The sequence below is a fragment of the Littorina saxatilis genome, linkage group LG11 (assembly GCF_037325665.1).
Source record: "Littorina saxatilis isolate snail1 linkage group LG11, US_GU_Lsax_2.0, whole genome shotgun sequence".
NCBI classification, from domain to species: domain Eukaryota; kingdom Metazoa; phylum Mollusca; class Gastropoda; order Littorinimorpha; family Littorinidae; genus Littorina; species Littorina saxatilis.
The window spans coordinates 29,524,463-29,549,462 of record NC_090255.1 but is presented as its reverse complement, the minus strand read 5'-3'; the positions used below and the strand labels follow the sequence as shown (position 1 = coordinate 29,549,462).

Below are 25,000 nucleotides of genomic sequence, written 5' to 3'. Positions count from 1 at the left end.
GTTACCATACAGTGATGGCGCTTGTTTTAGTTTTTTTTAAACCGGTACACAACATTTTATTATGCAAACAGTTCAGAAACAAAAGGTAGCCTGGTCATTGGAACCAGTAAGAGTCCAACTCAGAGTACTGGTTTTGTTGTTTTACCAACGAAAAAAACCGGTAGTTCTAAAAATCAACCGGTAGGTCATACCGGCAACCAATTTTGTTCCGGTATTTTCTCATTTCAACCGGTAAAATACCAGTAAACGCCAATACTGCATGTATCGGTATCGTATATCATTAACGGAAGTTACAAACTCATTCCTTACCCACAGCGACACCGTCGATAGAGAGTGTGGGCCCAGGCTGAGCATGTATCGGTATCGTATATCATTAACGGAAGTTACAAACTCATTCCTTACCGACAGCGACGCCGTCGATAGAGAGTGTGGGCCCAGTGGGCAGAGTGGGGCCAGGGGGTACCACACCGTCTATGGACAGCGTGGGCCCGGTGGGACCTGTAGTGGGCCCTAGCCCTGGTCCAGGGCCTGGAAACACCCCTCACACACACACCCCCCCCCCTCACACACACACACACACACACACACCCTCCCCCAACACACACACACAAGGAAAAGCAACAGCGAATCAAGAAACCACATGAGGAACCATTTTCATGGTTGTCAACATAGCTCAAAAGGCATCCGAACCCTCACCTGGGGTAACTCCATCGATAGACAAAGTTGGGCCAATGGGTCCAGGAGTTGCCGTCCCTGGCTGCACACCAAATATGGACACGCCTGGCGCCGGGCCGGGACCTATGTTGAAACACAAAAAATGACGAGAAAAATTAAGTTGCTGAAGATTTCTGCGTTCCAATGAGGGGTTAATTCAAGCGTAGATTTTTGTCAAAAAGCGAGAAAGCAACACACTATTGACCAAACGGCTAACCCAGAGTTGCAACGAACTGTCTTACCGACCCAACAGATCGAATGTAGAATCATTTTCCAAACACACTTGAAACTAGAATACCTTACCAACAATAGCGCACCGGCATTCAGTGTATTTTTCTTTAAAAAAGCCAAAACTTTTTAAATGCAATCCATTCTGCATAGACAAAACAACATAAAGCATTAACATTCACGTATTATATTGTATTGAGTTATATACATTTTGTGTGTGAATCGTATTGCATTGTATTGCATTGTATTCCGTTGCAATGTATTGTATTGCATTGCATTGTATTGTATTGTATTGTACTGTATTGAATTATATTGCAACCGGCACGGTTGGCCTAGTGGTAAGGCGTCCGCCCCGTGATCGGGAGGTCGTGGGTTCGAACCCCGGCCGGGTCATACCTAAGACTTTAAAATTGGCAATCTAGTGGCTGCTCCGCCTGGCGTCTGGCATTATGGGGTTAGTGCTAGGACTGGTTGGTCCGGTGTCAGAATAATGTGACTGGGTGAGACATGAAGCCTGTGCTGCGACTTCTGCGCACGTTAAATATGTCAAAGCAGCACCGCCCTGATATGGCCCTTCGTGGTCGGCTGGGCGTTAAGCAAACAAAAACACAAAAAAGATTATATTGCATTGAATTGAATTGTGTTGAATTTCATTGTATTGTCTTGTATTGTCTTGTATTGTATTGTATTACACTGCAATGCATCTCATTTTTTTGCATTGCATTGCATTGCACTGTTTTGTATTATATCCCATGATCTTCCTTCTCTGTTATTCTAGTGAGCAACTCTAGCGCGATATTGCTCAGTAGTCCTAAACTTCGGCCATGACCTGGGAAAATAACCTGCGCAGCCGCAGTGAAGAAGAAAAAGGCAATCTTGAATGTACTGATGACGTTTAGAATGGAACCCAGGCAAATTTGACCTCTCGATTCCGACCTTGAACCCTTTCTTCGCAATCTGGCCGTGATGGAAGGTCGAACCGATTCGTATTGCATTACATTAGAACGCATTGTGTTTCAACGTATCATATCCTACCTGGCGTAGTTCCAGGCTCCACTCCGAAGATGGACCCCGTTGCAGGCCTATCCGGGGTGTTCGGATCCGGGGTGGGGAGAAGTGGCGTGGTGGGCTGGACCCCGAAGACGGAAAGCGGCAGTACGGGATCAGGCTGGCAGGTCCGACAGCACCTGAGTGGCTCCACGAGGCAGCTCGCTGGGGAACAGTTGGCTGTCGGGTCGTCGCCTTGGGGGCAGGTGGCTGTAGGGGAAGAAGCATTGACAAGCAGATTGAGTATACAAATCCCCCCCCAAAAAACATGTAGAATGCTAAATCCTGTCCTTAACTTAAGCCCGTAGTTGACTTCGCGAAGACTATATTTTTTTTTTTATCGAAAACTCAGTGCTAAAGTTCCGTGGCTGTAGGGGAAGAATCATTTAATAATAATATTAATAATAATGATAATAATAATGAGAGCTTATATAGATGTAACCCTTAGGTTTTTTCGTTCTTAAAACCTTTTGATAATGCGACCACCAAACCACTGAACATCCCCCCCTCCCCATTCCATCCTCCCACCCCATGTATGTTGTAATTGTCCAAGTGTGCTTTTCTGTTATATGATTCTGTCCTTTCAGTTAGGTGATGTCCTGTAATGTACAGCATATACATGTAAAAAAAAACTGTACAAAAAGAGAATAAAAAAAAAAGAAAAAAAAGAACCCTAACATCCTAAATGTCAGGTGTAAAAAAAAAAAAAAAAAAAAAAAAAAAAAAAAAAAAAATAATTATAATAATAATGAGAGCTTATATAGCGCGAACCACAGTAAACTATGCTCTCCGCGCGCGCTAAACTATGAATAAAACCATACTATTAAAATACTACAAGCAGATTGAGTATAAAAAACAAGTCGCGTAAGGCGAAAATACAATATTTAGTCAAGTAGCTGTCGAACTCACAGAATGAAACTGAACGCAATGCCATTTTACTCGTAGCATCGTCAGGCCACCGCTCATGGCAAAGGCAGTGAAATTGACAAGAAGAGCGGGGTAGTAGTTGCGCTAAGAAGGATAGCACGCTTTTCTGTACCTCTCTTTGTTTTAACTTTCTGAGCATGTTTTTAATCCAAACATATCATATCTATATGTTTTTGGAATCAGGAACCGACAAGGAATAAGATGAAAGTGTTTTTAAATTGATTTGGACAATTTAATTTTGATAATAATTTGTATATATTTAATTTTCAGAGCTTGTTTTTAATCCGAATATAACATATTTATATGTTTTGGGAATCAGCATATGATGGAGAATAAGATAAACGTAAATTTTGATCGTTTTATAAATTTTTAATTTTTTTACAATTTTCCGATTTTTAATGACCAAAGTCATTAATTAATTTTTAAGCCACCAAGCTGAAATGCAATACCGAAGTCCGGGCTTCGTCGAAGATTACTTGACCAAAATTTCAACCAATTTGGTTGAAAAATGAGGGCGTGACAGTGCCGCCTCAACTTTCACGAAAAGCCGGATATGACGTCATCAAAGACATTTATCAAAAAAATGAAAAAAACGTTCGGGGATTTCATACCCAGGAACTCTCATGTCGAATTTAATAAAGATCGGTCCAGTAGTTTAGTCTGAATCGCTCTACACACTCACACACACACACACACACACACACGCACACACGCACACACGCACACACGCACATACACCACGACCCTCGTTTCGATTCCCCCTCGATGTTAAAATATTTAGTCAAAACTTGACTAAATATAACAACAAACCCATATAAACTGCTAAAGCCTTTTCTTAACTTAAGCCCGAAGTTGACCTCGCGAAGACGACGCGAAGTCTTTTTTATATTTAGTCAAGTTTTGACTAAATATTTTAACATCGAGGGGGAATCGAAACGAGGGTCGTGGTGTATGTGCGTGCGTGTGTGCGTGTGTGCGTGTGTGTGTGTGTGTGTGTGTGTGTGTGTAGAGCGATTCAGACTAAACTACTGGACCGATCTTTATGAAATTTGACATGAGTGTTCCTGGGTATGAAATCCCCGAACGTTTTTTCATTTTTTTGATAAATGTCTTTGATGACGTCATATCCGGCTTTTCGTGAAAGTTGAGGCGGCACTGTCACGCCCTCATTTTTCAACCAAATTGGTTCAAATTTTGGTCAAGTAATCTTCGACGAAGCCCGGGGTTCGGTATTGCATTTCAGCTTGGTGGCTTAAAAATTAATTAATGACTTTGGTCATTAAAAATCTGAAAATTGTAAAAAAAAATAAAAATTTATAAAACGATCCAAATTTACGTTTATCTTATTCTCCATCATTTGCTGATTCCAAAAACATATAAATATGTTATATTCGGATTAAAAACAAGCTCTGAAAATTAAATATATAAACATTATTATCAAAATTAAATTGTCCAAATCAATTTAAAAACACTTTCATCTTATTCCTTGTCGGTTCCTGATTCCAAACACATATAGATATGATATGTTTGGATTAAAAACACGCTCAGAAAGTTAAAACAAAGAGAGGTACAGAAAAGCGTGCTATCCTTCTTAGCGCAACTACTACCCCGCTCTTCTTGTCAATTTCACTGCCTTTGCCATGAGCGGTGGCCTGACGATGCTACGAGTAAAATGGCATTGCGTTCAGTTTCATTCTGTGAGTTCGACAGCTACTTGACTAAATATTGTATTTTCGCCTTACGCGACTTGTTTTATTTTATCGAAAACTAAATGCAAAAGCTCCGTGCGGCCAGCTTCGTGAAGTATACTTCCCGCAGTCGACTTCGCTCTCGTAACAGAAACAAGGCTAGGCTAGACTCTCCTTTTTTTGCGGGAGGTAGAAAGGAAAGTAGGGCTTAATTATGTAGCTCCAAACACCAAATTGACACCTACAAGGAACCAAAGAAGGTAACTCTTATGCATCTTTGTAACCACCCAATTATTTTTTGAGATGTCGAAAAAGTATACAAAAGGTGCCAATGAAAATTATTTGTTCAACACCCAATATGTGCCTTTTCAGTAGTTTTGTTTGCTGGGGATAGGAGTGTAAAGCGAGTAAAGTTCCTCATTATCTCCTCTTTCGCTTGAGGAAGGAATGTAATTTTTTTGCTACGACCAATTCAACAACTGTCCGCTCAATGGACCCATAAACACCAGAAATCTAAGCGCTGACAGACGGACAGACAAGCAAACAGAAGGACAGACAAGCAAACAGAAGGACAGACAAGCAAACAGAAGGACAGAGTGGAACCTATAAACCCCGAATATAGTTACGAGGCTGTAAAAAGTGTTTTTTACTTACGTGACACAGCGGGTGGAGCCGTGGCAGCGACTACACACCTCCCTTGATCGCACCACTGTTGAGAAAAACAAAAACCCGCAGCCAATAATCAACAGGTTTCTGATTAAATGTGTTGTAACATCAGCTCGTACACGAAGACAATGGAAACAATATGAAATAAGATCATCTTTTTATTTTTTCATTTATAAGGATAAGACATTTGTGTGTATGGTACTGATGAAAGCAATTGCTGATTTTTACAATCAGCACACACAAAGGCACATGCAGACAGACATACAGACAGACAGACTGACAGACAGACTGACAGACAGACCAACCAAAAGACAGACAGACAGACAGACAGACAGACACACACACACACACGCACACACACACACACACACACACACACACACATACACACACTCACACACACACACTCACACACACACACACACACACACACACACACACACACACACACACACACACACACACAGAGAAAAAAAAGAAGGAACAAAAGTATATCCTCCGATCCCTGGCAAACCTCAAAGAAAGAAATCACAGAGAAAGGAAGAAAGGACAGAACAAAGGAAAGAAAGAAAGGAAAGAAGAAAAGAAAGAAGAAAAATCAAATCCTCCACAAATCTGACAAATAATCTAACCTGTACAGGGGAACCCCCCCCTCCACCCCCTTTTAAAACATCCTCAATTTTTTTAAGACCCTGTTTTATTTTTTTATTTTTTTTTATTCTCTTTTTGTGCAGTTTTTTTATTTACATGTATATGCTGTACATTACAGGACATCACCTAACCGAAAGGACAGAATCATTATAACAGAAAAACACACTTGGACAATTACAACATACATGGGGTGGGAGGATGGAATGGGGAGGGGGGGATGTTCAGTGGTTTGGTGGTCGCATTATCAAAAGGTTTTAAGAACGAAAAAACCTAAGGGTTACATCAAAAAGTGGATATACAGGCGCCAATCCTTGTAGAATTTATCTACTGTATTATTCACAACTGCGTTATACTTTTCACAAATAAATCTTTGCTTAAAGTTTCTACTAAATGTCTGAAAATGAGGGAAGACCCTGTTTTCTTAGACTTTTTGTTCATAATCTCAGAGACATAGATAGTATCTGATAATCTCTGTAAATTTCCCCCCATGTTAAAACCGCCTCTTTTTTAAGAACTGATTTTCTCAAGTTTTTTTTTGGGGGGGTCTTAAAGGAGACGTTCTACTGTAAACCAATACCGGCAACAATTAATTCGTACCCGTCTATCTCCGCAGGATGTTCCGAAAAAGGGAAGCGTTCCCCGACAGATGTTGATGCCAGGCTCACTGCACCACATCTTGTAACACATGTCTCCGAAATTGAAGTTGACTGGATCGTTATACCGAGCCTGTAGATAAAAGGAGAACAACAAATATATTAATTAAATTAAGGCAAAATAAAGAAAAAGGGGACACAGCAGTTTTCTACTTCTTCTTCCTCGTTCATGTCGAATGTAAAGCGCCATGAGACTGCCATTTGGCGGTGAACAGCGCTATAAAAAAATGTTTTATTCTTATTATTATTTTTTAAAACTTTTTTTTAACTTTTTTTATCTTCGGCTCTTTTTATTGGTGTTTCCCCAGACCTAAACAGACGACACGACACTGCTTTGCAAAGTTCCAAAAACGAACTGGCAAACTGGCAAAAGTAAACAAAAAACAAAACTACTTCATGAAAGGTCATACATTCATCAAAAACAAATGAAACCTAGCGATATGTTTTGTCTTCTTACACAGTCATGGAGTGCGTGTATCTGTGTTTCTTTTTTAAATTTTTTTAACAACTTTTTTAACGTTTTGTTTTATTATTATTATTATTTCATGGGCTGATACTCCCGCGTTCATTCATGTTTTTGCACGAGTGGATTTGTACGTGTATGACCGTTTTCACCCCGCCGTTCCAGCATGCAGCTATACGCGGCTTTCCGGGCAGTACAGCATCAACCAGGTTAGGTCTTTCTTTATTAATATTTCGGCAGCGACAAACTGCCGTCTTCAGGATGTTATTATGAAAAGCCAAATTAAGGAAGCCAAATAGTCGATGTTCGGAAATGAGCGCTTCTGGGGTGATAACGCGAGACAACTCCTGTGATCTTGCCGCGAGGTGGAGCCAGTTACCAGGCGAAAGAAAGAAGGGGCATAACCTCACCAGAACCGACCATTGTCTGTTTACCGTATTAAATGCACGACTTACACACGAACTGTTACCAAACCGATATGCTATTTGGGACCAATGCAAGTTTTTTTCCTTTCTCGTGTGATCTTGCCGCGAGGTGGCGCCAGTTACCAGCCGAAATAAAGAGGGGGCATAACCTCACCAGAACCGCCCATTACTTTTAGTCGGGTTGGTATTGGTTGTCGCCTTGTCGAAGTGTTGTTTTAGACACCCCCCTCGCTTGTGACTGGCCTATAATGTCACGTGGGACAGTTTGCCTCAAGAAAGCACTCATTCTTAGGCCAGTCACTATCAATCAATCAATCAATCAATGAGGCTTATATCGCGCATATTCCGTGGGTACAGTTCTAGGCGCTCTGCAGTGATGCCGTGTGAGATGAAATTTTATACGGCCAGTAGATTGCAGCCATTTCGGCGCATATTTACCTTTCACGGCCTATTATTCCAAGTCACACGGGTATAGGTAGACAATTATTAACTGTGCCTAAGCAATTTTGCCAGGAAAGACCCTTTTGTCAATCGTGGGATCTTTAACGTGCACACCCAATGTAGTGTACACGGGGGGAGGGTTCGGACACCGAAGAGAGTCTGCACACAAAGTTGACTCTGAAATAAATTTCCGCCGAACCTGGGATCGAACTCACGCTGACAGCGGCCAACTGAATACAAATCCAGCGCGCTATACCAACTGAGCTACATCCCCGCCCCATCACTAGCGAGGGGTGTGTCTGAAACATTACGTAGACGAGGAGCACATGTGGAAAGTTTGCCTCAATAAAAGCAAAAGGGTATTAACTCTTTCACAACCCACACAAAACCAACATAGTTTTTTTTCTCCGGAGTTTGTCTTTTGAAACAAGCGAATGTCATCCTCTTGAAATGTTAAGTCCAAAAGCATGTCGCCATCGGCCTAGCTAGTTCGATCCTGACGTTTGGCGAGGGATTTATTTTTTTTATTTATTTGTGCTCGGTGTCCGAACAGTCCCGTGTGCCTGCTTGCGCACGATAAAAAAAAAAACAAGTCCAAAGCGAAAGTCTCAGGGCTTGGCATGCATGCGCACGATAAAGAACAAAACAAGTCCAAAGCGAAAGTCTCAGGGCTTGGCATGCATGCGCACGATAAAGAACAAAACAAGTCCAAAGCGAAAGTCTCAGGGCTTGGCATGCATGCGCACGATAAAGAACCCAAATCCACAGCGAAAGTCTCAGGGGTTGGAAAGATGAACACACGCATGCAATAAAACGAAAAAAACAATTGAGTAGCGCCGTACTGTAAGGCAGCTCGCTTACGAGAAAGCTACCCGAATTTCAATTGGGGTAACCTCACAGGACTATATTAATCTTACCCTTTTGTCAAACCTTAAAGACCCACTCCTCCTCGTGGATCGAAACCGGCACGGTTGGCCTAGTGGTAAGGCGTCCGCCCCGTGATCGGGAGGTCGTGGGTTCGAACCCCGGCCGGGTCATACCTAAGGCTTTAAAATTGGCAATCTAGTGGCTGCTCCGCCTGGCGTCTGGCATTATGGGGTTAGTGCTAGGACTGGTTGTTCCGGTGTCAGAATAATGTGACTGGGTGAGACATGAAGCCTGTGCTGCGACTTCTGTCTTGTGTGTGGCGCACGTTAAATGTCAAAGCAGCACCGCCCTGATATGGCCCTTCGTGGTCGGCTGGGCGTTAAGCAAACAAACGAAATCGTGGATCGAAACAGTTCGTCTCACTGTTTCAGATCTTGTCAGGCTTTAACAGGGGAGAAGACTATCCCTCCACTTGGTCACATACCAGAGATGAACAGCCTGGGTGCTCTCTTTACATAGAGATATTTTTGTAAAGAAATAATTTTGTAAAAAGGCACTGGTCCCGTTTTCGGAAATTATTTCATCAAAAAAAATCCAACTAGCCACAGCAAGCAGCCAAAGTGTTGATTTGAGGTAGATGACCAAGTGGACGAATGGCCTTGTCCCAAGGTAAAACCTGGCCAGGTCCGAGACAGTCAGGCGAACTATTTTCACGAGGCGGAGTGGATCTTTAACCTGTGCAAGTATTTTGCACACTCACTCTGCAAAAAACGGAGCCAGGCCCGAAGGCCTGTCTGCACTGCCTGTCGGCATTGTATTGCTGGCCTAGTGGCACCACTGTCAGTGCTGCCAGGTCTAGCTCTGTGCCAGGCGTCGTCTGTCGACTTCGTAGACAATTTGTGAACCCACTGCAACAGAAAAATCCATGATCTATGTTGAAAGGCTCGTTTACAACAAGAGAAGTGTAATGGGGATTTTTTTTAAGTACCGAAACAATTGTCTTCTGCGTAACTTCACATTTTGACCAAAGTCTTTTTTATATTTAGTCAAGTTTTGACTAAATATTTTAACATCGAGGGGGAATCGAAACGAGGGTCGTGGTGTATGTGCGTATGTGTGTGCGTGCGTGCGTGTGTGTGTGTGTGTGTGTGTGTAGAGCGATTCAGACTAAACTACTGGACCGATCTTTATGAAATTTGACATGAGAGTTCCTGGGTATGAAATCCCCGAACGTTTTTTCATTTTTTTGATAAATGTCTTTGATGACGTCATATCCGGCTTTTCGTGAAAGTTGAGGCGGCACTGTCACGCCCTCATTTTTCAACCAAATTGGTTCAAATTTTGGTCAAGTAATCTTCGACGAAGCCCGGGGTTCGGTATTGCATTTCAGCTTGGTGGCTTAAAAATTAATTAATGACTTTGGTCATTAAAAATCTGAAAATTGTAAAAAAAAATAAAAATTTATAAAACGATCCAAATTTACGTTTATCTTATTCTCCATCATTTGCTGATTCCAAAAACATATAAATATGTTATATTCGGATTAAAAACAAGCTCTGAAAATTAAATATATAAAAATTATTATCAAAATTAAATTGTCCAAATCAATTTAAAAACACTTTCATCTTATTACTTGTTGGTTCCTGATTCCAAAAACATATAGATATGATATGTTTGGATTAAAAACACGCTCAGAAAGTTAAAACAAAGAGAGGTACAGAAAAGCGTGCTATCCTTCTTAGCGCAACTACTACCCCGCTCTTCTTGTCAATTTCACTGCCTTTGCCATGAGCGGTGGACTGACGATGCTACGAGTATACGGTCTTGCTGAAAAATGGCAGCTACTTGACTAAATATTGTGTTTTCGCCTTACGCGACTTGTTTTCTCTATCCAAGCTTCACTGCCCAACAACACCCGGGAACATTTTATAACCATTACTTTTGGCACCACTGGGGCCACCATAGCCCCACTTGGACAGAACTGTCCTCATAGATCTCTGTTTTGGAGCAGGAGGAGAACGCCAAGGGAATGGGAGCCAGCGTGCCTCTCTCTCTCTCTCTCTCTCTTTCTCTCTCTCTCTCTTTCTCTCTCTCTCTTTCTCTCTCTCTCTCTCTATCTTTCTCTCTCTCTCTCTATCTTTCTCTCTCTCTCTCTCTCTTTCTCTCTCTCTCTTTCTCTCTCTTTCTATCTCTCTCTTCCTCTCTCTCTCTCTCTTATCTCTCTCTCTATCTCTCTCTCTCTATCTTTCTCTCTCTCTATCTTTCTCTCTCTCTCTCTCTATCTTTCTTTCTCTCTCTCTCTCTATCTTTCTCTCTCTCTCTTTCTCTCTCTCTATCTCTCTCTCTCTCTATCTCTCTCTCTCTCTCGCAGACAGACAGAAAAACAGACAGTTATACTGACATACAGACAGACAGACAGACAGACAGACACACACACACACACACACACACACACACACAGACACACCAACATACTCCCAAACCCCCAAACCACATTTTCGTCACCATCACTTTTGGCACCACTGTTGCTGCCATAGCCTCACCTTGACAGAAAAATTCTCATCTCTGTTTGGGAGCACGAGGAGAATGCCCAGGGATTGGGAGCCAGTGCTCGGGTGTCGGGTGCTCCCGAAGCCGGTCCCATGACGAAGAATTGGTCTGGGCACTGATTCTGCTGTTGATCATGTACAGCACCAAGACTGTGACACAATAGAGTACAACTATGAACAATGCTATAGCGGTTGAGTTGATCTTGGAACTGATAACTTGATCATCTGCGGCACCCAGACTGTAACAAAATATAATATACTGATGAAACAGTGTAATGGTGATTGAATTGATTAATACCCGCTATTACGAGCTAGTCGTGTGACAGAGAGTTTTCTTGCACACGAGACTGTAGATGTTTCACTCCGGCTTTAGCTAAACAGCAGCAGTCGAGTGTGCAAGAACACTCTCTGTCACACGACTAGCTCGTAATGGCGATTATGTCTCACAGCTTCAACAGAGGAGAGAACAAACACGTTTTGCGTACACACGCTTGATAAACCTAAACACAGGAGCAGCCATTGTGGAGAGATCTACTTTTTGACGAAAGTGAACGAACAACTATGAATGACGTCTCGGTATATGTGAATGACGTCACAGTCATCGTCACAGTCTGTATCTTTTGAAGCATTCCATTCTTCATGACGTCTTTCTGTGTCTGCATCTGCGAAATGTTTGTTCTTTCCGGGGTCTTTGTCATCTATGTTCAGAACTCTGTCCTTCTAGTTTCAGACTAACAGGCCTCCTGAGCGAGCCACTTTCCAAGGGAAGCTAAACTCGCGTATGGAAACAGTCCTGTAGTCTGGGATGCCGTTTTCAGTATTCTCAGCGTTGAAGAATTTGTAAAGAGAAGACACGACAACAGCAGGAGAAATAAAAGTCGTGTGTGCATTTTGGGGCTTTTGGAGGGACGATTTCGAGTTTGAATCCGTTCTTGCACATGCTCCAAAGCGTGTAACATACAATCTTGCACACGTTTGCTTTAGTAGTGGCAAAGAAGGAAAGCGTGTGACATTTGATGATGTTCGGCACCCAGAGAACATCAAGAAAAATGTAACGGGAGATGTCACACAAAACATTTGTCTGAGCACTGATTCTATTGTTCATCATGTACGGTACCCAGACTGTGACAAAATATAATCACATTATGAACAATAAAATGGCGGTTTAAATTATCTTGGAACTGATTAGTTGATCATGTTACGGCACACAGAATGTGACAATATAGAAAAAATCGAGAAAAATGTAACGGGAGGTTTCAGACGGAAACATGGTCTGGGCACTGATTCTATTGTTGTTGGTTTTTTTTTTATTTTTTTTTATTTCTTTTTTTTTTTTTTTTTTCATTCTCTTTTTGCTTGCCCCGACGCTTGTTCCTTCTCCCAGTATGCTACCACGCCGCCCCGTCCCAGCACTCACTGCAACATCCACCCCTGAACTTCGTTCTGCCGCCAGACTTTGTCGAATCAGTGAGCCCCCAGTGTTGGTCAGACACCTGGGCACCCTCACTAATTCTATAGACACTCCAGGGAAGGATGTCAGGCCGCTGCGGTAGTCTACCCTCGGAAGATGACACTGCACTGCTGCTGAGTCACTTCGATGGTGTTCAGTATTGGTCCTGCTACTAAGCTCTCTACCTACGATACTGACTGAGAGCAGACCGCCCCTGCGTCCTTCCGTCGACCCCCCGGAGCATCCCAGAGTATTCAGGGATGGCTGGAACAGGAGCACTGGAACCAAGGTCACCATGAGAGCCCTGAGCAGGAAGGGTCACAAGAATCGAGACAAGTTTCTTTTATTTTTGCGCTTTCAATCGCATTCGTGAAGTGAATGACACTCGGCTGTGTGATCCCAGCCTTCCCATTGGAACTTTAGCACTTCCACTCTGGGTAGGAGCCGACCGAAGCTCGAAAAACCCACCCACCCCTTATGGGATTCGAACCAAGATCTCCCGGCCCGTAGTCCGACGCGCTAACCACTGCGCCACGGGGGCCGGTACTGATTCTATTGTTGATAATCTACGGTATCCAGACTTTGACAAAATATAATAAAATTATGAACAATGAAATGGCGGTTGACTTGATCCAGGAACTGATTCTGTTGTTGATCATGTACGGCACCCAGTCTGTGACAAAATTGAATACAAGTATGAACAATTTAATTGCGGCTGAACTGATCTTGGAACTGTTTAGTTGATCATGTACGGCTCCCAGACTGTGACAAAAGACAATAAATTATGAACAAAATAATGAAATGGTGGTTGAATTGATCTAGGAACTGATTCTGCTGTTGATCATGTACAGCACCCAGACTGTGACAACATTGAATACATTTATGAACAATTTAATTGCGGTTGAAATGATCTTGGAACTGATAAGTTGATCATGTACGGCTCCCAGACTGTGACAAAAGACAATAAATTATGAACAATGAAATGGCGGTTGAAATGATCTTGGAACTGATAAGTGGATCATGTACGGTTCCTAGAATGTGACAAGATAGAGAAAATCGAGAAAAATGAAACGGGAGGAAACATGGTCTGGGCACTTCTTCTTCTTCAGCGTTCGACGTTGGCTGTGTCTAGATTCTTTGGCCCGTGATGTTGACGAAGTGGGCTGTCATTTCCAGGTCCTGAGTGCTGCCCCATAGCTTGGTGTGCAGCGATGTCCCTGTGGGCCAGACATGTTTCCTCTCACTGCAGTGGAGTTGGCAGGTCTGCAGGAAGTGGTCCGGTGTCTGGTCCGCCTTTCCACAATGGCACAGGGCCGACTGTCTGATGCCGATCCTTTTTAGGTGGCTGTTTAGTTCACAGTGGCCTGTCCGGAGGCGGAAGACAATGGTCTGCTCGTGACGAGTGAGCTGATGGAGGGCATCTTCGTGTGGATTATATCCATTGTTTTTCTTTTTGAAGGTGGATTTTTGCCTGTTTCGGATTAGGGTCCTGGCTTCACTGTAAGTGAGATTAGAGGGTTGCTGCTCAGTTTTGCTGCCCTCCTTTGCCAGCCGATCCGCCACTGGGCACTGATTCTATTGTTCCAGATTGTATCCAGATTGTATCCAGATTGTAGCAAAATGAAATACAATTATGAACAATGCAATGTTCACACTTTCAGGACAACGTGTATGACAGTACAGTGAAACCCTCCTTTTACGATCTTCAAAACTATGAGAAAATCACGTTTTAAAAAGGATGAGGGAGTCTTCAAATGGAGGTAAATGTATGAACAGGAAATCTGAGAAAATAGGGTAAAAAAAGGGAGTGTTTGGTTTGGCCGTCTTAAAAGGGGGAAGGGGGGGGGGGGGGGGGGCGAGGTCCACTGTATTGACAAATGCCACTGGACCATTCTATCTTCACTCACGTGTGTCCAATTTCATGGGCCATGGTGACCGAGATCATCTCATCTCCCTGCTCCTCCATCACGCCTTGCTTGTTCTGAGAGCACACACCGGTCTGGTAGGTGATACCTGTCGTAATCATCATCATCATCATCATCATCATCATCATCATCATCATCATCATCATCATCATCATCATCATCATCATCATCATCATCATCACCACCATCACCATCATCATCATCATCATCGTCATCATCGTCATCATCATCATCATCATCATCATCATCATCATCATCATCATCATCATCATCATCATCATCATCATCATCATCATCATGACGTCGTCATTGTGAGGTCGTCATGATAATCATCATCGTCAGATTCATAGACTTCTCCCACACAACGTCTTGCTTGTTGAGAGAGTGGGTATTGTTTTCGGTTGTCGTTGTCGTCTTTTTTCGTCGTAATCATTTTGCAAAAAGTATAAATGACTTACCCACTGAATTTGCCCCACTGGCTCGTCGCAGGTCGTACCTTCAAAGAAAAAAATTAAAATAATTAATTATGCACACGAGTTCTATTCAAAGGCATTTTTCACCTTTTTCTGTCGATCTTCTTGTAAATCACCATGAATATGCTCGGGTTCTTACATGTGCACTGAGACACATACCAGCATTCAAAATGTTGGTTGATTATCTGTAGAGAGTGGGAATCTTTTGCTCATTTTTGTGTGCAGATAGACATAGGTGTTATGTACGAAATTGATTGAACAAAACATTACTCAATTCAATTAAAAAACACTTTATTATCTGAATGCAACAAACAGACATTTTTCTTTTGGCTCGTGTAACATTACATTACATTACATTACAAACAGCCAGGCCATTGACCTTTGGAATGTGCCCAAGCGAGTGGATGCTCTTATATATGGGACTGGGTGGCCGAGTGGTAACGCACTTGCGCTCGGAATCGAGAGGTTGCGTGTTCGACCCTGGGTCAGGCCGCTATTTTCTCCCCCCTTTCCTAACCTAGATGGTGGGTTCAAGTGCTAGTCTTTCGGATGAGACGAAAAACCGAAGTCCCTTCGTGTACACTATATTGGGGTGTGCACGTTAAAGATCCCACGATTGACAAAAGGGTCTTTCCTGGCAAAATTGTATAGGCATAGATAAAAATGTCCATCAAATACCCGGAATAAAGGCCGCGAAAGGTGAATGCTCGCCTAACAGGCTTGAGGTTTGCTGGTCGATGTGAATGCGTTTTATATTGTGTGTAAAAAATGTTTGTTTGTCTGTCTGTAAAAAAATTCCATTTCACACGGCAGAAATTAATATGTAAAGCGCGGAGAGCACAGTTAATTGTGGTTCGCGCTATATAAGCTCACCATAATAATAATAATAATACCATGCACAAGTCTGGACAGATCTGTCATATCTAAAGCCTGATACTCATTGTGCGTAGTCGATGTTGGAAAGTCTTCTTCACGAAGGCCGCGGCACGAAGCGTTGACACTACATTTTCGGTAAAAAGAATTCGCAGCTATGTTTTGCCTTGTAAGCTCAGTTTGTTTAGCTTTGGTTGTTCTTGTTTTTTTAAATTTTTTTTTATCTCGGTTACGTGTATGCTTTGTATGCCCGTTTAATTTGTGCGGGTTTTTTCTTAGAATGAATTTGTAAAGCGCCTGGAGCTAATTGATGGGACTCGCGCTATAGAAAAGTTATTTATTATTATCATTTTCATTATTTATCATATTCACCCTGTAATGAGCAGAGTGTAGTCATGTGGGTTGACGGGTTCGAGGGAGATGCCGAGCGTGTTGAAGTTGTTGAGGGCCTGGTCGGCGTTGATGATGCCGTCGTTGTTGCCGTCAAGGTTATCCGTCACGCCGGATTCTGCCGACTGAAACAGGCCAACCATAATGTCATTCAATCAAGATGGACAAGTCGTGCTGATGCGACTCCACACAGGACATAACCGCGTAAAATGCCCACATGTCCCAAAAGATAAAGCTGGTACCCTCCCCTACTTGCAGCTGTGGACTAGAGGATCAAACCACAGATCACATCCACCAGAGATGCCCCGCCCTAGACAGCCTGAGGAAAACCGTGTGGCCAACTGCAGTCTCCCTTCACTGCAAGCTGTACGGAGGAAAGGAAGACCTGGAGAAGACGAAGACCAGGGCCGGACTACCGGGGGGGTTATGGGGGTTGCGCAACCCCCCCCCCTAGCCTGAACATGTACCTTACTTATTTAAAACATTTTTTATTATTGCTTATTTTATGCCGTTTCATGCAAAGAGCGACCATTTTCTTATCTCAGAATATGACCTACCCATCAGCTTCAGGGGGCTCTGCCCCTTGACCCCGCCCAGGGGCGGACAAGGGGGGGGGGGGGGTTTCTAGGGTTTCCGGACCCACCTTATAAATATAAAAATATAAAAATATAAAAATATTGAATGAGGTATGCATTTCTTTATTTTACATTGAGTTTCAATTTTGGGGGTTATAATCAGTGACAAAATCTGCTGCCTGAAACTAGTAATGATCATCCTCAAAATGCACGAGATTGCACCATTTTGCATCCTTTTTTTCAAAATTTTCCGGGGGGGCATGCCCCCGGACCCCCCTAGCAAGCTGGGCGCTTCGCACCCATATCTTCACAATATACTTTTGAAACCCCCCCCCCCATAAAATGAACTAATCCGCCCCTGCCGCCAGGGGGGATATACCCCTGGACCACCTCTAGCAAAAAAAACCTCCTCTTCGCCTAGTTCGGCCCTGAAGACGGCATCACTCGTCTCGCTGCCCGGGCTGACAATATAGACGTGTGATCGACAAAAAAAAAAGAAGAAGAATGAAGATGGATTTTGGATGTAGCAGATTCTCTGACTGATCAGAATACAATTCTCGTGAATACCGGAAATCTATTCACTGAACACCTGCTTTTGGGAGACGCATTCATCCATGTCCAAATAGACTCTGTTAGCAATGAGGGTCATTTACAAGTAGTAAAGACAGAGTGCCTGCGACACACCCCGACGATAATTCATGCGAAGAGATGACGTCGATTGCGAGATGTTAATTGATGAAGGGATTCTTCTGGGCAGCGTGAGTCAATTCCAAATCCTGCTTTGAGGAGGGATCGAAATGTTGTGCTTTTTATCGATCACATAAAAAGAAGAAAAATATATGTAAAATAATTAAGCTGGAGCAGAGTGATAGGATGGTAAACATATTTTGGCGGAAATTTTACCCAAATCCTGCTTTGAGGAGGGATCGAAATGTGGTGCTTTTTAGCGATCACACAAAAAGAAAAAAATATATATGTAAAGGAATTAAGCAGGAGCAGAGTGATAGGATGGTTAACATATTTTTGCGGGGATTTGACCAGTGCAGGTATGTAAACTTAAAAAAGTATGTGAACAGGACGGAATCATTGAGGCTTTGTTGCAATCGCATGGAAAGCAGGAACAAGTTCAATGCCAGATTGAGATACAATAACATTGACAGGCTTCCATTTGGAACTTCTCTATGATGATCGTCGATTGACGTTCTCCCAAATTTAAAGCGTTGCCCATCAAGGTGTAAAGATAAAAAAAACGAAAGATATCTGTTCTCACCGATACAAGAACAGCACAAGAAAGTACGAATTTTAGCTTATGTAAGCTTCATCAGGAACAAACAAAGACATCTCACCACAGTCACTTTGTTGTTTATATCGGTGAGTACAGATATCTTTTGCTTTTTGAGTCACTTGAGAAAAAGTGACTCTATGTAATCGGTCTGTGTTAGTCTGTCCGGCCGGCCGTCCGGCCGGCCGTCCGTAGACACCACCTTAACGTTGGACTTTTCTCGGAAACTATCAAAGCGATCGGGCTCGTATTTTGTTTAGTCGTGACCTCCAATGACCTCTACACTTTAACGATGGTTTCGTTGACCTTTGACCTTTTTCAAGGTCACAGGTCAGCGTCAAAGGAAAAATTAGACATTTTATATCTTTGACAAAGTTCATCGGATGTGATTGAAACTTTGTAGGATTATTCTTTACATCAAAGTATTTACATCTGTAGCCTTTTACGAACGTTATCAGAAAAACAAGGGAGATAACTAGCCTTTTCTGTTCGGCAACACACAACTTAACGTTGGGCTTTTCTCGGAAACTATAAAAGTGACCGGGCTCAAATTTTATGTGAACGTGACTCCCAGTGACCTCTACACTTTGACGTCTGCTTTGGTGACCTTTGACCTTTTTCAAGGTCACAGGTATGTCTTGAAGGAAAAAAATTGAAATATCATATCTCTGAAACTATTCATCGGATTTGATTCAAACTTTATAGGATTATTCTTTACATCAAATTATTCAGGTATGCATTGTGTTGTGAATAGCAATTTCTTCCTGTCCATCTGATGCCTCATATAATATTCAGAACTGCGAAAGTGACTCGATCGAGCGTTTGCTCTTCTTGTTATATTTAGTCAAGTTTTGACTAAATATTTTAACATCGAGGGGGAATCGAAACGAGGGTCGTGGTGTATGTGCGTGTGTGTGTGTGTGTGTGTGTGTCTGTGTGTCTGTGTGTGTGTGTGTGTGTGTGTGTGTGTGTAGAGCGATTCAGACTAAACTACTGGACCGATCTTTATGAAATTTGACATGAGAGTTCCTGGGTATGAAATCCCCGAACATTTTTTTTTCATTTTTTTGATAAATGTCTTTGATGACGTCATATCCGGCTTTTCGTGAAAGTTGAGGCGGCACTGTCACGCCCTCATTTTTCAACCAAATTGGTTCAAATTTTGGTCAAGTAATCTTCGACGAAGCCCGGACTTCGGTATTGCATTTCAGCTTGGTGGCTTAAAAATTAATTAATGACTTTGGTCATTAAAAATCTGAAAATTGTAAAAAAAAAAAAAAATTTATAAAACGATCCAAATGTACGTTTATCTTATTCTCCATCATTTGCTGATTCCAAAAACATATAAATATGTTATATTCGGATTAAAAACAAGCTCTGAAAATTAAATATATAAAAATTATGATCAAAATTAAATTGTCGAAATCAATTTAAAAACACTTTCATCTTATTCCTTGTCGGTTCCTGATTCCAAAAACATATAGATATGATATGTTTGGATTACAAAGCATGCACAAAACTTTGCTGCGTGCTCAGCGTACTACGACGTATGCCAGCGTGCTTCAGCGTCCTCTTAACGTATACAAAACGTACCCATAACGTATTCGACGTACGCCAGCGTACTTATTCAAATACTTATTCAAATGTCCCATACGTCGGCATACGCAGGCGTTAAAACGGTCGTGTGACAGGGCCATTAGATTCCCGATTTTGTTAATCGGCGAGTTTATTTATTTTTAGTGTTGCCAACTACCCACGGCGCTAGCAGAAGAAACCAGTGCGGTCCTCGAAACGATACTCTAACAAATGCGTGTAAGTTTCACCCAAGTACAACGTAAAGGAACACAGAGATAGTTCATATGGACAAATTACGGTCTGTAAAGACTCGACAAAAACAGCGTCAAAAATTTGAATAACTGACCCTTGAAACACGGATTTTAACGTGTTGTTGGTGTGGGGAGCCACAACCGCAAGCCCAAACGCGAACGTTGTGGCTTTAAGGCGATTTGAGACAGTTGTTCGGGCTGTAAAGGTATCTTTAAAATAAAGATCTCTTTCCTTCCGTGTGAACCATCTCCTGTTCTTCTTCGGCGGTGGCTATTCACCATTCACAAAATCCACCACAGCCAACAACGAACTCTACGTCATCCACCCACCCCCTTTCAACCGACCACCCCATCTCTCCCCCCCCCCCCCCATCTCTACCCCAAGCCCAATAACACCTCACCCCCCCCATTACCCTCACCCACCCCAATATATGATGTTCGGAATGAACTCTGTCAGGTTTGTATGTGTTGTTTCATTTGGAAACATTGAGGCAAGCTTTCCCACGTGACATTATAGGCCAATCACTAGTTAGCGGCGGCTTTCACACGTGGATGGGAACTACGTGCGAAGATACGCCCCTTGGCTAGTGATTGGCTTATAATTTCACGTGGGAACGCTTGCCTTAATGCTTGCAAGAGAAACAACCCATAAAACCCGACTGAGTTATTTCCTGAATTCGTCTACTGCCGTATGAAACACTTACAGTTAGAATGACGATCTTTGTCAAAATGGCTCTGACGGAGAAGGTCTGAGCGTCGAATTTCGCCAAGCGTTCGTTGACAGACTTGACGATGCCGGCAAAATAACGCTCCACCTCCGTTCTTGCTGCCGCGTCATTGTTGTTGTTGCGTCCCAGGAACCTGTGACGTAAGAAGAGAAATGATGACGTCATTAAGTGTTGTTGTTATGACGTCAGACATTATTAGTCTGGGATAATTGTCACAGTAAATGAATTGAAGACCACACATCAGGATGGGTTAAAGTTTGTTTCATATCTCTTTTGAGTCAACGTGGTTTTTTTGTTCCTGTGATGTCTTCTTCTTCTTCTGCGTTCGTGGGCTGAAACTCCCACGTACACTCGTGTTTTTTGCACGAGTGGAATTTTACGTGTATGACCGTTTTTTACCCCACCATTTAGGCAACCATACGCCGTTTTCGGAGGAAGCATGCTGGGTATTTTCGTGTTTCTATAACCCACCGAACTCTGACATGGATTACAGGATCTTTTTCGTGCGCACTTGGTCTTGTGCTTGCGTGTCCACACGTGGGGTGTTCGGACACCGAGGAGAGTCTGCACACAAAGTTGACTCTGAGAAATAAATCTCTCGCCGAACGTGGGGACGAACTCACGCTGACAGCGGCCAACTGGATACAAACCCAGCGCGCTACCGACTGAGCTACATCCCCGCCCCGTTCCTGTGATGTAGACTTTTGTCTTAAGCCCACGTCTAGTTTCCCTTTTTTCTTGAACATGCGAACTTGAAGTAATTCACGTGAAGACTTTCGCAACCGATTCTGACAGGAAAATACAATGGATATGTTTGTTTTGATGGGGCTTTTCTTGTTATCATTATTTACCATGTTTATCCCATTAATTATTGGAACATTCTATTCGCCATTTGGTATACATAATAAGCATTACACGGATTATCATTCATGTCAAAAAGTGGAACCAAGGTCTGTGAAACAACTCACTTGCAAAGAAATACTGGTATGAAAAAATGGCTGACGCGATTTTCTTTAGTGTATCCTTTGTAGACTCGTATGGCATTATCAATGTTCGTTCGTGCAATTTTGTAGTTGTTTGGGCCACATAAAATGTCTAACTATTTGCTTAGTCTTCTTTCATGGTATGTGTACGTGAATAACTGTATCTAAATGTTTTATGTTGTTCTATGCCAATTTGTATCCAGTTGGCCGCTGTCAGCGTGAGTTCGTCCCCACGTTCGGCGAGAGATTTATTTCTCAGAGTCAACTTTGTGTGCAGACTCTCCTCGGTGTCCGAACACCCCCGTGTGTACACGCAAGCACAAGACCAAGTGCTCAACGAAAAAGATCCTGTAATCCATGTCAGAGTTCGGTGGGTTATAGAAACACGAAAATACCCAGCATGCTTCCTCCGAAAACGGCGTATGGCTGCCTAAATGGCTGGGTAAAAAACGATCATACACGTAAAATTCCACTCGTGCAAAAAACACGAGTGTACGTGGGAGTTTCAGCCCACGAACGCAGAAGAAGAAGAAGAAGAAGAAGTTCTATGCCATGTTGTATGTTTGTTGTCATGTACACACACCACAAACACATGTCTGTGTTGAGATAATAAAGTCTTCTATGTCTATGTCTATGTCTATGTCTATGTCCATGTCTATGTCCATGTCTATGTCTATGTCTATGTCTATGTCCATGTCCATGTCCATGTCCATGTCTATGTCTATGTCTATGTCCATGTCCATGTCTATGTCCATGTCTATGTCTATGTCTATGTCCATGTCTAAACCGATGGGTACGTGCTGATGACGTGAGACTGACCTTTGGAAGGCCCTGTCGTCAAGGACGATGAGCAGCTCGACCTCATTCTGTGTGGTGGCAAGCTGCCGTCTGGCGCGATGGAGAAGTCCGGCCAGCTCCTCGTCATTGTCGTCTGACCGGCGCTCTGTGCAAGAGAAGAAAGATAGGATAATCAGTCTTTGTTAAAGGGTAGTCTAAACTTGAAGGAGAAAAATCAAAACAATTAAAAAAAAAAAAAAAACCACACACACGACCCCCCCCTTCCCAATAAAAAAAAAATAAAATAAAAAAAACCCCAAAAAACCACACACGAGGGCGACATTTTTACCGTTCCCCAACCAAAATCGTCAAACACAGGCCTTTTCATGTAAAATTTATCATAAGTCAAGAATTTGCACTGACGCATGCACCTTTTCTAGCATATAAAGCTTGACCGAAAAGGCCTGCGTTTGATTTTGTTTATAAAGGTACACAAACTTTCGCACTTTATTTTTTTTTCCCGAGTTAATGAAAAACGACACCGACTTAGCAAACAAAGCCATCTCTTTTTGACCTTTTCTTTAAAAGTGCAATCCTTGACGTCAAAAGCGAAAGAAAGGTCGAGCAGCAAACACGTGACGTCACGTACAATTTCTGATTCTTCTTTTGCATGTCTCCAGTAGAGAAACTAAACAAGATTTGCGTGAACAAAGTTTGTCTCGGTGTTTGCGTCATATCAGCTGCAGAAAATAACCCATAATGTCAAAGCCAGTAAGAGCATGTATTGGTATCGTAGGTGATTAATACAAAGCTCAAATATGTGTGTGTGTGTGTGTGTGTGTGTGCGTGTGTGTGTGTGTGTGTGTGTGTGTGTGTGTGTGTGTGTGTGTGTGTGTGTTTGTGTGTGTGTGTGTGTGTGCTCGTGTACGAGTTGTTTTTAGACCAAGTCGAGGAGCAAATCGCTTATAACCTCACCTATATAAACGACGTCATTGTCCCTGTTTCCCCGCGCGTCTTCGTCGAGTCTAGACACAATGTCAAACCGCCGAGACTGAAAAAAAATAACAACAGCAAGATTAAACGTAAAATACCAACAGCGGATAAACTAATCAACCAACAAACAATTCAACAAACAATTACACGAACAAACAAACAAACAAACAAACAAACTAACTAACAAACAAACAAACAAAAAGCTTGTGCTTTCTTTATCAAACATTGGGTGTGCACGTTAAAGATCCCACGATTGACAAAAGGGTCTTTCCTGGCAAAATTGCTTAGGCACAGTTAATAATTGTCTACCATACCCGTGTGACTTGGAACAAGGCCGTGAAAGGTAAATATGCGCCGACATGGCTGCAATCTACTGGCCGTATAAAATTTCATCTCACACGGCATCACTGCAGAGCGCCTAGAACTGTACCCACGGAATATGCGCGATATAAGCCTCATTGATTGATTTAACAAATGACGCATATACAAAAAGTAACAGCCTTAAATGTTTTGTGTGCACATTTGACATTTGTTTTAATTGTTTGCTGAATCAGTTGCCTGAACTTCTTCCATCCACGAACTAAAAATGTCCAGTCTGCACAACTGGGTGGTTTAATGAACAAGACACAACTTCACAGAGAAAGATCTATTAGGCCTATATGAAGTCTTATATCGCGCGCGTATCTCCAGACTCGGACTCAAGGCGCAGGGATCTATTTATGCCGTGTGAGATGGAATTTTGTACACAATACATCACGCATTCACATCGACCAGCAGATCGCAGCCATTTCGGCGCATATCCTACTTTTCACGGCCTATTATTCCAAGTCACACGGGTATTTTGGTGGACATTTTTTTATTTTTTATCTATGCCTATACAATTTTGCCAGGAAAGACCCTTTTGTCAATCGTGGGATCTTTAACGTGCACACCCCAATGTAGTGTACACGAAGGGACCTCGGTTTTTCGTCATCCGAAAGACTAGCACTTGAACCCACCACCTAGGTTAGGAAAGGGGGGAGAAAATTGCTAACGCCCTGACCCAGGGTCGAACTCGCAACCTCTCGCTTCCGAGCGCAAGTGCGTTACCACTCGGCCACCCAGATCTAAGAAACAAGGGGAAGTCACCGCTCTAACTGCATACGACATGTGCAATAGAGTAAATGAGAGTTATTCGGAACCAATCTCCTAGCACCTGAGAGAATAACAAGCATTGGAATGAACAAGCGACGTTCAACCTATACCTCAATTGTTTAAGAGTTTTACAGAGAACGCTAATGCTTACCGCGTTTTCTGCAGACTTGTCGGCAGCTGAAAGTATAAAACAGTAAAAAATGTGATGAACAAGTATAAGAGTTCGTGTGTTCGTAATTTACTACTGAAACTGCTCAGGAATATAGTTCAAA

General features: G+C 42.5%; 1 protein-coding gene across 1 annotated transcript in view; it reads right to left on the bottom strand.

Annotated features, from left to right (window-relative positions):
* Positions 1–25,000, bottom strand: part of LOC138980208 (A disintegrin and metalloproteinase with thrombospondin motifs 12-like) — a 27,742-nt gene that overhangs the window by 2,242 nt on the left and 500 nt on the right. Inside the window, exons 2-14 of the mRNA XM_070353046.1 lie at positions 24,880–24,905; positions 23,577–23,652; positions 22,644–22,767; positions 20,818–20,974; positions 16,413–16,555; positions 15,153–15,190; positions 14,677–14,782; positions 11,314–11,469; positions 9,531–9,678; positions 6,519–6,647; positions 5,259–5,313; positions 1,978–2,199; positions 697–798 (exon numbers count right to left, since the gene is read on the bottom strand). Of these exons, the coding sequence (XP_070209147.1) occupies positions 697–798; positions 1,978–2,199; positions 5,259–5,313; positions 6,519–6,647; positions 9,531–9,678; positions 11,314–11,469; positions 14,677–14,782; positions 15,153–15,190; positions 16,413–16,555; positions 20,818–20,974; positions 22,644–22,767; positions 23,577–23,652; positions 24,880–24,905 (1,482 nt within the window). The remainder of the gene's footprint in view (positions 1–696; positions 799–1,977; positions 2,200–5,258; positions 5,314–6,518; positions 6,648–9,530; positions 9,679–11,313; positions 11,470–14,676; positions 14,783–15,152; positions 15,191–16,412; positions 16,556–20,817; positions 20,975–22,643; positions 22,768–23,576; positions 23,653–24,879; positions 24,906–25,000) is intronic.